Source organism: Musa acuminata, chromosome BXJ2-3, assembly GCF_036884655.1.
Source record: "Musa acuminata AAA Group cultivar baxijiao chromosome BXJ2-3, Cavendish_Baxijiao_AAA, whole genome shotgun sequence".
NCBI lineage: Eukaryota > Viridiplantae > Streptophyta > Magnoliopsida > Zingiberales > Musaceae > Musa > Musa acuminata.
The window spans coordinates 33,142,501-33,158,768 of record NC_088340.1 but is presented as its reverse complement, the minus strand read 5'-3'; the positions used below and the strand labels follow the sequence as shown (position 1 = coordinate 33,158,768).

At 40.4% G+C, this 16,268-nt stretch overlaps 2 protein-coding genes across 7 annotated transcripts in view; both read right to left on the bottom strand.

The window, feature by feature from the left end:
* LOC135583990 (eIF-2-alpha kinase GCN2-like) overlaps positions 1 to 4,943 on the bottom strand; it is a 54,626-nt gene extending 49,683 nt beyond the window's left edge. The window contains exons 1-4 of one of the 4 annotated variants that reach the window (XM_065099821.1): positions 4,564 to 4,943; positions 3,595 to 3,666; positions 3,441 to 3,500; positions 3,237 to 3,342 (exon numbers count right to left, since the gene is read on the bottom strand). In XM_065099821.1, the coding sequence (XP_064955893.1) occupies positions 3,237 to 3,342; positions 3,441 to 3,500; positions 3,595 to 3,666; positions 4,564 to 4,691 (366 nt within the window). In that variant the 5' untranslated portion in view covers positions 4,692 to 4,943. Of the gene's footprint in view, positions 1 to 3,236; positions 3,343 to 3,440; positions 3,501 to 3,594; positions 3,667 to 4,563 lie in introns of those variants that run through there. The other 3 variants (XM_065099822.1, XM_065099823.1, XM_065099824.1) reach the window with 3 other exon arrangements.
* Positions 4,944 to 6,494: 1,551 nt separating this feature from the next.
* LOC135607771 (probable E3 ubiquitin-protein ligase ARI8) overlaps positions 6,495 to 16,268 on the bottom strand; it is a 21,379-nt gene continuing 11,605 nt past the window's right edge. For 2 of the 3 annotated variants that reach the window (XM_065099826.1, XM_065099827.1), the window contains 5 exons: positions 10,653 to 10,700; positions 10,315 to 10,386; positions 10,104 to 10,203; positions 9,898 to 10,024; positions 6,495 to 6,883 (listed from right to left, as the gene is read on the bottom strand). In XM_065099826.1, coding sequence (XP_064955898.1) covers positions 6,604 to 6,883; positions 9,898 to 10,024; positions 10,104 to 10,203; positions 10,315 to 10,386; positions 10,653 to 10,700 — 627 coding nt within the window. In that variant the 3' untranslated portion in view covers positions 6,495 to 6,603. Of the gene's footprint in view, positions 6,884 to 9,893; positions 10,025 to 10,103; positions 10,204 to 10,314; positions 10,387 to 10,652; positions 10,701 to 16,268 lie in introns of those variants that run through there. The other variant, XM_065099828.1, reaches the window with a different exon arrangement.

The following is a 16,268-nucleotide window of genomic DNA, read 5'->3' as shown; positions in this document are numbered from 1 at the left end:
TATTATTTTGATTTTAATATTATTAAATAATTATATTTATTAATTATATTATATAGTTTAATATTTTAACGCCTCGCTTCGCTCAGGCGAGCGCCTCGGGCGTTTTTCGACCTTGGCGCCTTTTGGCACCTAGCACTTTTTAAATCACTACCATCTAATATGGTTGCCAATGTCGAGCCATAACTCAAACTCAGCTATCTCAACCTTTGTGCACTACACATTCTTCCCAGCTTATATGTCCTCGTAGTGCCTCTTGCACAAAGGGTTGGCCATTCCTCTGAATGTCAATCTCAAATGCCCGCTCTTCTGAGCGACTCCTTTTTCCTACATCTCCATACCTATTTTCCCCAAAATGGTCGCGCGTGCTGGCTGCCCTCAACGCAGCCCCACTAGGTCCCTCATGTTTGCATGCCAAGTGTTTCTATGAGTGCTTGTCCCGCTCTGATACCATATGTCACGCACTTAGCTGGTTTTGCCTAAGTCATGGGGCACCCTTGCGTGTCCGTCCCAGTGATTTAAAATGCACTAGGCGCCAAAAGGCGCCAAGGTCCAAAAACGCCCAAGGCGCTAGGCGCTCGCCCAAGCGCTCGCCCGAGCGAAACGAGGCGCTAAAATATAAAAATATATAATATAATTAATATAATTATTTAAATAAAAAATATACTATTAAATTAAGAAAATCGAGTACAAAATCACAATGTCATATTAATAAAAAGTCTCAAAAATCAAAACAATAAAATTTAACATCAAATCTATTGAGTTGCTCTGTACACTTGTCATTTATTCTGAAACCTAACAATAATTTTAAATAAAAAATTAATAGTATTAAAATCAAAATAATATATTATTAATCTAATAAATAAAAATATTATTATTAGTATACAGTTAGCAATATATTGTTAATATACTGTTAACAGTATAGTGAGAAAAGTGTGAGAAGACCGAGGCTACTAAGACAACGACAGTGGTAGCGAGAGCAGGAGCGGCGAGCGATAGCGGGAGTGGGAGTTGCGAGCGGTGAGCGACGACAACAACGATGAGCGACGATTGTGGCAGCGGCGAGTAGCGACAGTGGCAGCAGCAGCAGAGAGCAGCGACAGCGGAGAAGAAATCTCGACGACAAATCGTGAGTGTTAGGGTTGGGGAAGTCGGGGAAATCGTGTGAGGGAGCCTATCGGTGATTTAGTTGGTCCGATTGAACCAACTAAAGCACCGAAGACCGAACCAGACGTAAAACATTGGTTCGGTCGCCTGGTTTAACCCGGGCGCTCGCCCGAAGCGCCCGACGCCTAGGCTCGGGTGAGCGCCTAGGCGACGCCTCATTGAAGCGAGGCGCTTGGACATGAAGCGAGGCGCTCGGGCCTCGCCTTGCCTCGCCCGAGCGCCTAGGCGAGCGCCCGAGCGCCTATTGAAATCACTGGTCCGTCTGCAATGGTCAACCTCCCCGAAACCTCCTATAGTCCCTTAGGACCTACAAAAGAGAAAACAGGTTAAAGAAAGCGTCTCACTTGGGATCCACAAGCAATCATTTCAGTAAACACTTCATAGCCAATGCAAATTATAAACAGAATTTACAAGCTCTGAACGATTGCACAACAAAAGGTCCAAAATTATCCACTACAGACCGAAATCCTCACAAGTGCCCACATGACACAACCTTTGTTTGCAAACCTAGGACGGCCACCAAAACCAAAGAAAATGAGGCTGCTAAGCCTACTGCAAGCCCTTTATATGCTGTGCAAAGCATAAACAAAACCGAAAGACACGGACAAACATAAAGCATTATATCGAACACCACGTTTACAATTTTGTCTATGATAGTACGTACACTCTCTCTGCTTTGTTGCACCTCCCTACTACCTTCTTTCTCCCTTCTTCCTCCGCCCCTTCCCCAGCAGAAAGGTACCACAAAACAGTACCACAGTATATACTAATATATCTCATGTCGATACATCAACATGGACTGAACACAAAGCAATCCGATCATTGGTTAATATGGCTGCAGTACCCAAAATTTCATTCCTTGCTTCAATCTATTCAGTACCCATTAATTTCAACTCTTGTGCCGTTGATGTAAGAAATTTCATAATCCTTTTTCTTTTTATCTTTCTACTGGAAACTATGGTGGCTATAAAAAGAGAAGGTTAAAAGCTCAATCATTGACAAACAAAGTGAATGTCTATTTTATTGCATATAAGCAAATTGCGCCCATGTTTTGTCTCCCAGAATGTGTTTAGGGTACATTCTGGTCCGACAACATACCGGTACACAGATCGCCCGCTACCGGGCGGAACGCTCAATAGCACCCCGTATCGGACGATATAGGAGTAGATCGGACAGTAACAGGCCCGACATAGCTTAATAACGATCGAAATTTCGACTGTTTCCGCCTAGCACAGCTCGGTAACGGTCAATTTCGATCATTACCGCTCGACACAACTCGGTAACGGTCAATTTCGACCGTTACCGTTCGACACAACTAGGTAACAGTTAAAATTGACCGTTACTGATATGTAACATTGCTCCAACAATCAAAATGACCATTGAAGCCCTTTCTCATGGGTTTCTAAACTCATCTTCTCCTCTATTTCACTTCATTTCACTCTCACACTCTTTTAAACTACCTCAAACTCAATTTTTCTCATATTTACACTCTCTTAAACTATGCAAAGAAACAATTTGTGAATTGACAATTCAAATGATTTTTCTGTAGATATTTCAATATTTACAAAAGAACAATCTGCAACGAACCGAAATACGAACCTTGCACAAGGCTATTCCTCAAAGCCCGAAAAAGATATGTGATACTATTCTTACCTAATTTAGGTTGTTTTACTAAACTTATACTATTACTATATTTATTTCTAACTTAAAAACCCTAATACTAACTTTTTTTTATTTTCAAGTATTTTCAGAGGATTTTGCGCCTAAATTAGGAGTATCGCTCGGTACGCTCTAGCATACCGCTCAGTACATAGTACCATACCATACCGAGCGAAGCTCAAAACTTCAGTACGGTACGAAATTTCAATCCTTGGTTAAAATGATATTTCTTTATGGTAGTTGATCCATCTCTAACAACTGAAAAACTATTCCTAAGACCCCAGCACATCCTAACACCTTTATTAAAAGCATTATTAATTCCCAAAACTAGTAGGCAAAAAAATCCATGTCGTGCCACCTTCTATCAAGGATAAACAAAAACCATTAAGGTAGTAATGGTGACATCTTCTGACCTGATCAACAAGCAACAGCAGAAGCTTATCGGCATCTTCTTTTGACAGACCTTTCTCTGGTACTATCCGCAACTTTGGGCACTTGTGAGGATACCCAAGTAAGCATCTATTACAAGCAACATTAGATCATAAATTCAAGAAAGATGCAGCAGTGGTTGGCAGATGCTGCTGAAGGAACATTAGAATATAAATAATAATACTAACCTTACCAAAAGAAGAGCAGAAACATGGAGATCTTCACAGCCCATATCATTTGAGTAAGGCCTATATCACATGTTCATTAATTGGATTAGAGACAATAAACTATCAGTTCATAATTTGCACATCAGGTTAAAAATGCCCATTGAACGTTAACTACCTTAGTTTTATAGAAAAATAAGTATGAGGAGCTTTAGAGATAATGTTGAAATCTTCCTGAAATATTGAGGCCCTGAAATAGGAAGCAAACAATGTATCAGAACAATCACCAACTAAGAAGTGACCCATGCCGCATAGGTGGTGGTCCTGTGCATTGGGCCGCACTTTTTAACCAACTAAGAAAGAATTGATAATAACATTAAAAGACATATTAAAAGAATCATTGCATTTTTAGGTTATTTCCAAATATTTTAATCTCAAGATCAATATCTTGTTGAACAAAATCGGGGGATTCAGGAGTTATCAGATAGACATACAGGTAAATGCTCTGGAGACATACATACAGATGCAGGCATGGAAATAGTTCTAACGATATGCATAGGTAAATGTACATTATGGGCCTTATTAAATTATTCCAACCAAAAGGCCCTGGGCGTCTTGACCACTACATGCTCTCAGGAGAGCCTGCTGGCTGCATGCATTATAGGATAACAGAGTTACAGAACCACATGAAATCCTTTCTTATACATAAACGGTGTTGTTTACTCATACTCTCTCACCATTCGTTTCAATTCAGAACAGCAGCTCTAAGACAAGATTTGAGTAAAAACCCCATCGGTTGACTATTGTTTGACTATTAAAACAAATAATTGAAACTATAATGACATTAGTATCATTTAATTGCTATGATGATAAGAATATTAAAAATATTTCGTATGCGGTCAATAAGGATTTCATGCTTATTTTCGTGATCGCATAAGCAACAGGTATACATGTTTAGGTATCTTTCTTCAGCAGTTGGTTCAAATTCAAGCACGCGAAGGATCATTTTTCACTAAAAGGAAAAGAATAGAGATCGAGGATTATCGATTAGAAGACGTTCATAAGTTAGTGAATCGTCTCCTATAGCATTAATACACCAGCAGCTTCGAATCGAAACAAAGTCACGGAGAGAAAGAAAGAAACCTACAGTGCCGTCAACTCATCAGCCAGAAGATCCTGATCGCCCTCGGCACCAGCCGAGCGATCGTTCAAAGGGGCCCGGCCCCTGGTCCGGCCACCCCCGTTCCGTTTCTTCTTCTTCGAGCTATGTCCCATCCCTCGCAGTTCCACCTCCCACTCCGAAGCTCATGCTAGCTCAACAACTTGAGATCCTTCCTCCGCCGCCTACTCTCTTCCACCCAAAACCCCGCAAACCCTAACAGGAGAGTTTCAGGGGGTGATCAAGAACCGTGTGAGGGCAGGCGACACGAGAGATCCGAAGATGGAACGATGCTCTGCCAAGGGATCGACGGGCTCCGATCGGAGCCACCGACGAGAGCAAGCGTGAGAGGGAGCCGAGAGAAGCGAGCGGGAAGGAGGGAGGTGGCTTCGGAAGGAGGTCGCGATGATCGTTTCCGCGTAGGAGATATCGTCGTGCGGTCTTCCTTATATAACGGGATCATCGAATTCAACAACCGTCCGTGTTACAATGATACCGGGCACGCTACCAGTTCACGCCCGGTTGATGACGGCAATGGCAATATTGAAATAGTTAATATGTTGTCCCCACAACACTATTGGGTTTGCATGTCTCTTATCAAAACCTTGATCTTATCTCGCTAATTATAACTCGGTAAAAATCCATTTCACTTCGTAAAGAGAATTAAAATCAAGGTTTTCTAACATACATTTTGATACTAATACTTGATAAAAAAACAGTAGATCTCGATCATTACGTACTGATCCAATCAATGCACAAGAAAGCTCAGCTTGAGAAGGGAGAATAGATCATCTGGAGAGACAGAGAAGCAGAGGTTGACGTCTTACATGTGGAGTTGGAAGTCGGCCCATGAAACATTTATATTTGGATGAACAGAAAGAGGGGATGGTGTCATTACTTCGCTATGCTATGAGCTTATAATAATATAAAACGATATCGGTTAGCTGCAAGATTTCTCAGAAGCCCAGTCTCCCTTGTAATCCTTTCTCATTCAACGATAGTCTCTAAGCAATCATAACAGCACCGAAAAGGCAGATGAGTCCTTAGGCTATATTACCGAATTAACGAAAACAAACATCTACTGTTTAAGAGGCAGTAACAGTCGGATTATAACATGTTCGTCCGAAAATTGCAAAGAAAAATCGATCACCATGAATGGACAGCCAAACACAAAAATAACAAAAACAAAAAAGAAATGGTGAAACGACACCATGGTTTCGATGTTCAAACGGGAGCTCAGGCAATTCCACCTACTGGTAGATCTACGAGAACCTTTAGTGAACACATTAAATGCATTCTGTATCTATATCCATATGAGAGGAGAAAAAATCAACATCTATAAAATGTCTGACGAATAACCTCTAGAAGTTGGCTCAAGAATTTGAGAAAATATATACGGAACAAATTAGAGGCCTCCAATCTCGAAATCACCAGAAGAACACTCACTTTTAACCAATGTAAACTTGAAGAGGAAAATACCAGAGACTTCCAAGAACCTTACCTGAGGATATACCCATGCCACAGAGATGCCAGAAAAGGTTCAGGCCGTCTAGGATGGTATTTAGACGAACCTCCAAAGCCCTCTTCATTGTTTGACTGGCCAAATGAGGAAGAATCCGCCCACTGATGGAAGAATCACTTGCAACGGAATGAGACAGAACCCACAACAACTATGAACATAAATTAAAATTTCTATATAGCTTAATTGTTCTTGACAACGTTTATTACCTGCATGTAGACCATGATATTGTCCAAGAGCAATAAATTGCTAGCACACATTGGCAAGCTTGAAGAGCAATAGATTTCTACATGAACAGGCAGAAATCATGCATCTCTTTTCTTCCCATTCCTATGCTCTAGGTCTACTTTCCTGCCTGTTATTACCCTTCTTGTATGCCAGGTTATAAACTAGAGCGATATGTACATAGCATCATGGAGATGTTTTCTATTTTCACAGGCCAAACAAATTCAAGAGCAAACTACAGAAAAATGCTGTCCATATTGCAGGAGGATCCAAACTGGACTGGATTACCTGCGATGCTCACACATATGGCACGTGTTAGTAGACCTAGGGTTTGCATAGGTGCAGTGGTCACACGACCAGAAATTGATGTTGTCCAAGTTATGGGTTGGAGCACCAGATCCAGAGCTGGTCCCGGCTGTTTTGATCTTTCCGCCCTTACTTTTGTTGCCCAAGATCTTGGAGCTTAAACCCTGGGTGCATGTGGTCTGGCTGTTGGAAGAGCCGACATCCTTCAACCCAGTCTCCAGGGCTCGAACAAGATTCTCAAAGTAGTTCCTAGTTACACTGCGGTAGAACAAACACCAATATGAATAAAAATTGTCATAATCATTATAATTAGATGTTTTTTCAGGATTCAATTAACAAAACCATGCTCGAACAAGATTCTCAAAGTAGTTCCTAGTTACACTGGGGTAGAACAAACACCAATATGAATAAAAATTGTCATAATCATTATAATTAGATGTTTTTTCAGGATTCAATTAACAAAACCATGCTACAATAAGGGCATATACAGCAACTACAGGCACAATAGAATAACACAAAATGAGATGCTTAAGGGATGAACTGGAAAAAGCTTTCTGGTCACTTGACAAAGTAATTCCCGAATTGGATAGGTGCAACTTCTAGTATGACAATATACAACTTGATTTTGAAGGAATAAGAGATCAAATACTACATAGCTGAATGACAATGAATACTAAATGCCCAACAGGTGATCTGGATTCCGAATACTGAACAAAAATGGAAATATTCCTTGGCAAATTCAGGAACTTTGTTTTGTCAGTTTTTTGCTAGTTGACAAACCCAATGGTGTCAGTTATTGCTCACACATCCCTAGAAATCTTAATTTTTTGGCCCACAAACTTGCTAATCTAGTAAAGACTAGTAGGTTACTAGGTTGTCTCAAAATTGGGGGGCTAATCCCAATTTTGTAATTTCATCCCATGGTTAATATATTTTTCCTTCTGAAGAAAAAAAAATTGAAAATTCGTTTCAGATAAACCATCCCCATCTTAAATAATAACAAATGTCAATAACTCATCAAATGTTCATGCTACAACATCCAGATCTCACTATATCATAGAGTTGATCAAATATAATAACTATAAAATTTAATACGAAAAAGCTGTGTTATATGTTTCGGTCTCTGCAGCCCAAGCAATATATTGCAAATGAGCAACAAGTGTAGCAAATAAAGAAGTAAAAGCATTCACCAGCTCCTGTGAGAAAATGACAACAATACAACCTAAAACTGTACCAACAAAATTCTCATATTTCAGGCTTCCAAATTGATCCAGCACTTAAAACAACTAATCTCATTAGGAATTCTATAAAAATTTATAATTACGAAATAAGAGCAAACCAGGGTTTGTATTGATGTGCACCGCCCGATACTGGTAGTAAATACTGATCCAATAGGATACCAGTACGCAGGCCGCCCTCTACTGGGCGATACTGATCACTTGACCTCGTATCGAGCGATTCGAGGTCTGTACCAGACGGTAATGATCGAAATCCAATAGTTATCAACCTATACTGATTGGTAACAATCGGATTTCAATCTTACCGATCAAGGGCTGATATTGCCTTATTTTAAATGGTTAATTTGACTGTTTGAGCCTTAGAAAAAAAATTTTAAACCCTTTCCTCTCCTCTCTTTCAACTTATTTATCTCTCTCAATCTCTTAAGCTCTCTCAAACTCTTTTTCACTCACATCTCTCACTTATTCTCACATTTTCATTCTCCTAAACTCAACAAAACTATGATTTGTGAATTAGATCAAATTTAGAAGCCTAATTTGAGAGGATTAAGAGGAAGAACACTCTTATCAAGAGGTATATATTCTCTTTCTAGATTTTTATTGATTTATGAGTTGATTAAGCCTATTCTATGTGATGTATGACTTAATATATAATATGTTGTTTGATATGTTTTTGATGGTAGACTAGTGTTAATTAGGGACTAATTAAGATCTTTAATGTTATGATTAGTAGGTTTAATATTATTTTTTTCACCATTAGATACTTAATAGGTCAAATCTTTATATTCCACGCATACTAAGGATTGGATCATATGCTTATGATGGTATAATAGGTTTAATTAGGTTTTAATTATATTTTTTTAATGCTATAAATAGTGATTTTAATGATGATTTAATTAAAAATTAATCGATATTGGGTCAATTTACCTTATTTTTGCTAAAATTATACTGATTTCATATTTATTTCTAACTTAACTATTTTTCAGATTTTTTTAGGCTTTTTTTATGATTTTGGACATACCGTCGATATGCTCTGACGTACCGTCAATACACGTTGATATGTACCATACCGAGCAGGGCTCGGTACACCGGTATGAACCGAAATTACAATCCTTGGAACAAACACTTGCTGCATGTAAACAGAACTAGTTTAATTCATGCTATGAATAATTTATACTATCAAAAGTGAACCTACCAAGTTTTGTGCCTAAATTGGGAAAATAACTATCTATATGATATCTACTGAAATTTTACTTGTACCATTTAATATTGAGGTGATGCTGAACAGAAAAGAGCCAATTGCACTATAGTTACAGAATCATGCTGCATCTCTGCAGTCAAGGGTTATTGCAAAATTCGCAAGTCATCTATTCTTATAATCTCAAATATAAAAAATAATGCCAGAGAAGGCATGCAGTTTCACCAGTGAAAAAAGACAACCCAGAAAGCAAAAAAAGCAAGTCTTAATTGAAGATTGGTCTCATTGCCAAACTAGTTGCCAACTATAGATTTTTCCAGCAACACATAATACTCTAAGACTATGTTGTATCTTTTTAAGTAATTTACTTTTTCTTTCCTAGATCTTCCCTGCTTAATCCTATGGAGCCCATACTAAGTAAGCTATACCAGTGGCACCACTGTAGATTGATATTTTGTGGGCCATAACACCTGAGAATGGCCTTTATCAACGTAGACACACAAATAATGGCTTGCTAGTTTGTCAGCCAAAAATCAATTTTCTACTTGATACCCAACACAATGCTGATCTGATTGAATTTCAATTTCATTGATTCTATTTTCATCTATAAACAATAAAAGTTAATTGCCTCAGTGCCAACTAATCCACAAGCCTAATCAGCTTTTATTTACCAATACAAAGATGCCAACACAACCAACTAAAAGAATCAGTGGGAGACAGAGAAATCCTTTTTCTCCTAACATTGTTTGCCACAATGTGAAAGTGGCCTACCTGGATGGTGAACATAAACCCTAAAGTACATGCTTCTTATCAAGCAAATTATTAGATAAACCTACCTGGTCAGTCCAGCTAGTTTAGTACGGAACTCATTAAAGTTGTCCACGGGAGATTCCGCATCAAGGTAGACATGGAGCTCCTTCTCCACACATTGATGAAGTCGCTCTAATCCAGACTCAGCCTCACCTGAAAAGTAGAGTAAGATAACTATTTCTAATAAAAGCATATGATCCAAAGCTACATCAAGATAGAAACAAGAATGAACCTTGCAGATATTCAAAGAACCGTCTCTTGGCAAGTTCGTGCTCTGGAAGGTAATAACCATAGGCATATGTCCACTTCAATACTCGCCTACATTCCACTATCTGCATATTGAAATTCTAAAATATCTCAGGCAAAAGATGAACAACACGGCAGAACTTTAAAAAGCATTGTGTCAATCAAAATTAAGTTAGTTTTTCTAGCATAAAGCTAACCTGTAACCAGGCTTCTATTATGAACTTGAGCTGGGATTCCGGTTGGCTTTGCCCATCGCTTAGCTTCTCAAGCTGTACAATTGAAAGAAGCAATTATCAGGTGCCCTTAGTAACACAACCAACTTTGCTATATCCAATAAGGGGCATCATCATGCCAGTGGCTTTAATATCTTTGAAAGATCTCTTTTAAAAATATAATAAAAGAATAAAGATAATCCATGAGGTTACCTTTGTGCATGCCAGATCATTTTTGGACAATAACTTTATAAAATTGACAAGTCTATCGATATTGACAATTCGACATAGTACAAAAATAAAAATCATGGCTGGCTATGTACCTTTTCAGTTTGCATAGTGTGAAGATCTGCAAGTGCCTTCTGCCTTGACTGTGAAACATCAAGTTCTGGATAATTGTAATTTTCTCAATACAGATCAAATATGCATGTATTTGACTATGTTCCAAGAACCGGTATTATGTCCATTAGATAATAATTGTATTTTATCAATAATGAAAAATTTTAATGTAACTGGAAGTTAAAGGCAGAAAAATAACAAAAATGAGAACATGTAACAAATTTCGAAAGATGAGAACTTGTGGAAAATTGCAACCATATGAAAAATCCAAACAAAATATAAAAAGGGGGCTAATTCATTCTCTGTTCTTAAACGGAAGCATCATGTCCCACATAATCTGGAGTTATAAATTACTTTCCAAACAGGCCAGCAATACAACTCCTAGCTGTTGCATGAAAGGCCTCTTTAATCGCTTACAGCAAGGCTTGCATGATTTGGCTTACACCACTAAACCAAAGCAAACTGTTTTTGACATGTCAGCTTAGCATAAATAGTCTAAAGTTCAGTTCAATTTATAATGTAGCAAATATTGTTTGGCTTCACTTTCTATGACCACAAATTGTAGTTTAAGACAAAGGTATTATATAATTTAACTTGATGTGTGCCCAAGACTTCTAACTAATAGTTACCGATCAAATCTTTGTAAGAATATGTACTATCAATGTAAAACTTGATACTTTTATTCTTTTTTCAACAAAAAAGGATACTCCATGTACTTGATGGTTAACTCATTAGATATTTGAGAAAATACAATATGACTGTTGTCTTTCAATTATATTTCAGGAATTAGTGTTGTAAACTATTTTGTTTATTAAATGTTATTAGTGAATATATCAAGGTTCGCAATTTCGTATCGTACCGGAGTATCGAGCTCCATACGGTATGGTACGATACGAGTATACCGAGCGGTACGCTTTGGCATATCATTCTGTCACGGACTTAGCTGGTTTTGCCTAAGTCGTGCGGCACCCTTACGTGTCCGTCCACAAAGGTCGGCCTCCCTGAAACCTCCCATGGTCCCTTAGGACCTAAAAAAGAGAAAAATGATTAGAGAACATGCCTCACTCGGGATCCACAAGCAAACATTTCATAAAACACTTCATAGCCAATGCAAATTACAAACAAACTTTACAAGCTCTAAACGGTTTCACAACAAAGGATCCAAAATGGTCCACTACAGACCGAACATCTCTCACAAGTGTCCACATGACATAACCTTTATTTACAAGCCTAAAACAACTACCAAACCGAAATAAAATAGGGTTGTTAAGCCTTCGACCATCCCTCTATATTTGTGCAAAGCATAAACAAACCAAAAGACACGGACATACATAAGCATTACATGGAACATCCTGTTTAGAATTTTGTCTGTGACATTCTCCCCCACTTATTCCTTCGACGTCCTTGTCGAAGCCTTTGCCGACACTGCAACTCCTCGCCTTTGCTGAGTCTTCAATCTTCTGCTCCAGCTGCAATGCGTCTCTTGGCTCCCAACTGCTCTCCGCTGCTATTGTTGAGTAGTCAAACTTTTGATCCGCTATGCTGCTTCAACTCGCCAATGACTCTGACTCTAGTGTGGGGTTGGCTGAGTTGTGTTGATCCCTGTTGGTTCCTACGGATCCTTCAGATGAAGGAAAAGACCATCCTTACTATGCGCTAGTCTCTCAAATGTCTCATGCTGCTTGAACTTGGTGGATGCTTGTTGGAGCTTTAACGAGCATCGCCTTGCAAACTTTTGAAGTTTTTGGGTCCTTCCTTCACAAAATTTGCCCATTGACTCTTCTTTCACTTAGTTGTCACTTCCAAGTAGGTTTGTATCACTTCCGCTTTCGATTGGCATTCTCTTGGGAAATGAAGCGGATAATCTACTCTCAGTAGTACTGATCACCATTAATGAGGATTTGACAACTATTGTCTTCCATTTTGTTTTTCCGAAGGGTCTTTGAACATGTGCAGAGCTCCTCTGCTGGATAGCAAAGAGAATTAGGGTACTCAGTTTCACCCATTCTCTTAAGAGTTGGGAAGGCAAAGGTTACTTAACTTCGCCCGCCTCCTCGAGGATTGTACTTCATGCAACGAGCTAGTTACTGACATTCACCTACTCTTTGCTCACACTTCTGAAGCACTTGAAGTGTTTGCACTCCTTGCGTTGAGTTGGTTACTGTGATTCACCTTCTCAATGCCATCGAACTTCTGGAATGCAGGAAGTTTTCACCCCAACTTGGAGTAAGTCTTTAATAGTTTTGGTCTCCTCTGGGATTGTATCGTCTTCTCCATCAACCCTGTCGCCTACTCCACTGGGTAGCAAAGGTACAACATCGTATACTACATGCTTCGTTCCTTGGTCGTGCACTCTTGCACGACCCGAAGTCCTTCATTTTCGGCTATCTTGATGAGAAGCTCGTTGACACCGGTCTTACGAAGTTCCCTAGCCTCTGCCCTTCAGCCTTGTCTCGGTACTTGGAGTTTGCCTCTGCATTCTCCACCTCCTCGGCCCCTTCCATGACCAAGCACTCTCCCTCCATGAGAGTAAGGGATCGATGACTTCATGGAAGTCTCGCCTCTGCGGTACTATGGCACTGTCATGCCCATGGCCCTACTATCTGTCGCCTCGCATCTGCATCTCTTTCTTCGCGATCGGTAGATCTGTCTCTATGGCACTCCTTCGAGTCCACCTTCATTCTAACCGATGCTTGGTTTTGGGTAGCTAAGTCCCTCCGAACTCGTCGTCACTTCCTCGCCCCTTTCGACCCCCTGCTTCAACACATTTATGTTCTCTAAGCAGTTCCCCTTGGTCGATGGAAAGACAGACTGCAACTCCCATGCATGGCCTCTATCATCATGTTGTAGGGTTTGCACCGATTCTGTTTTCTTAGTTTCCTTGGTAGCAACGTTCGCTTACTCGACCTTGTCGGGCTCCCTTAAGCGAATATGAACTCTAGAGCAGTCCAACTCTCCAGCCGCTATGATCATATCAATATATGATCAAGTCCCTCCCATGAGACTCACTGGTACTTGCATTTGAATTTTTCCCTCGATGGTACACAACCCTTACATGTTGATGACAAAGGCTTTCATCCGATGCAAAATTCGATGCACGCCCGGAAGACTCGTCTCTATGGTGTCATGGCTTTCACTCCTTGAATTCATAGCCCTTCTTGTCATCGTGTTGTTCACCGAAGTAGAGCTCTCAATAGCTCTCAATCATACCTCCGTATGATATAGTCCCTCAAGGGACTAGATTCGTGTGTATTGTATTACCACAAACTATTCCACCACGTTCTGCTGCACCATGTTGCCTCCTGGTGACATCTCCATTGCATTCTGATACTTGTGGGATGAACTCGGATTGTGATCCCTCTATATGTCGCCTCTACCAACACATTGTAACGCCTCTTCCGCCTTCGATTGTGTCCGCTCCTTTTGCAATCGACTTTCGTCCAATCGCTCTCAGGTCACACCCAGCTCTATGACAGTCCGTCGCCTAGTAGCTCCCAAAGTATATCAACTTCGTTGAAATTGGTGCACCATTGTTTGGATCCTGGGCCTCTACCCCTACCAGCACAATCTCCCCTGTGCATCGCATCCTTCATAGCAACTTGAATAGCAGCACTGTGGCATATTCTTCAAGAGTACCCGCCTCCGCGTCCTCTTGCCCCGTGCCAAAGCCTTCTAAACTCAATTTCGCCTCCGCAAGTTGAGTCGCCTTGGTTCCTCCATCAAATGCTTCTCCGAAATAAGGTGCATGTGCCTAAAAGCTTCATTCGTCTTTGGCACCATACAAGATGAGTCTGCTCCATCAGAATGAAGGACCCATGGAACGATATGATCCAGCTCTTGCCTCTGTAAGAGTTCATGTCCTTAACCTCTGTCCAAGGAAAGCTTTGTGCCTCCGCTCCATGTTCCATCTTCTATGCTGGCTCCCTTCATGTGGCTTGGGTACTTCGCCAAGTTACACCCAAGTTGTTTTGTTCCTCGATTTGCATTGAGTTGATGATGGTCCTCACGCCCACCATTCCACGGGTCAACCCTCCATTGAGTCTGATCTTCATATCGACTCCAAGTGTGCCTTCATTTGTGTTGCTTTGGGTCGCTCCCCCACTTGATCTCGCAATGCATCCACTAATGCATTCTCTAAAGCGAGATTATACGACGACTCCTCGCTGCTCGCTCGGTCTGTTAAGCTTCGTGGAGTTGTTGTTTTTGAGGCACTCCTCAACATATGCGGTCTGTTGCACATGATTCTCCCTCTGGAGAACCGGGACTTATCTCTCATGGATATCTTTCCCGTTGGAGTAACATCTCTCTTCGTTTCCTACCCTTTGAAAGTTTCGGAAACCACCATCCCCATGGACTACTCCGACTTACTGAACAAACTGTGCATTGCTCTGCTTGCAAACGCACTTGCTAGATTGAGACTCTGCGCCAATACAGCCCCCGCTGCACCACTTAAGGCCCAGCAACATGCTGAACTCGCTACACACTTCAACCTCCTACAAACGTATCCTTCTCATGCCGAAGAGAAAATTTCAATGCTCCATGGCGCCGAGTTTCGGTCACCTTAGGATTGCCACGAATATTCCATCGTCCGCATATAAGCCCTTGCATAAGTACCAATTCTTCGAGTTAGCAATTCCCCTCACTTCTGTGAGCTTTACATAACTCTTTCGATCGCTGAGCAACCCATTCCACCTTGCATAGTCTCATCCTTTACTAAGCGCCTTGCTTGCCTTGAGCACCATCAAGTATGGTTGTCAACGTCGAGTCATAGCTCGAACTCAACCATCCAAACCTTTATGCGCTACGCATTCTTCCAAACTTGCTTGTCCTCGTGGTGCCTCTTGGACGAAGGGTTAGTCATTCCTCTGAATGTCAATCTCAGATGCCCGCTCCTCTAAGCGACTCCTTTTCCCTACATCTTCATGCCCGTTTTCCCACAAACGATCGCGCGTGATGGCTGCCCTCAACGCCGCCCTGCTAGGTCCCCCACGTTTGCATAACAAGTGTTTATACGAGTGTTTATCCCGCTCTGATATCATCTGTCATGGACTTAGCTAGTTTTGCCTAAGTCGTACGGCACCCTTAAATGTCCGTCCGCAAAGGTCAGCCTCCTCGAAACCTCCCATAGTCCCTTAAGACCTAAAAAAGAGAAAACGGGTTAGAGAACGCAACTTACTCGGGATTCACAAGCAAACATTTCATAAAACACTTCATAGCCAATGCAAATTACAAACAGACTTTACAAGCTCTGAACGGTTGCACAACAAAGGATCCAAAATGGTCCACTACAAACCGAGCATATCTCACAAGTGTCCACATTACATCTCTCACAAGTGTCCACATGACACAACATTTATTTACAAGCCTAAAACGACTACCAAACCCAACTAAAATGGGGTTGTTAAGCCTTTGACCGTCCCTCTATATGTTATGCAAAGCATGAACAAACCAAAAGACATAAACATACATAAGCATTACATCGAACATTCTGTTTAGAATTTTGTCCGTGACAGTTCGGTATATATATATATATATATATATATATATATATATATATATATATATATATATATATATATATATATATATATAAATAATAA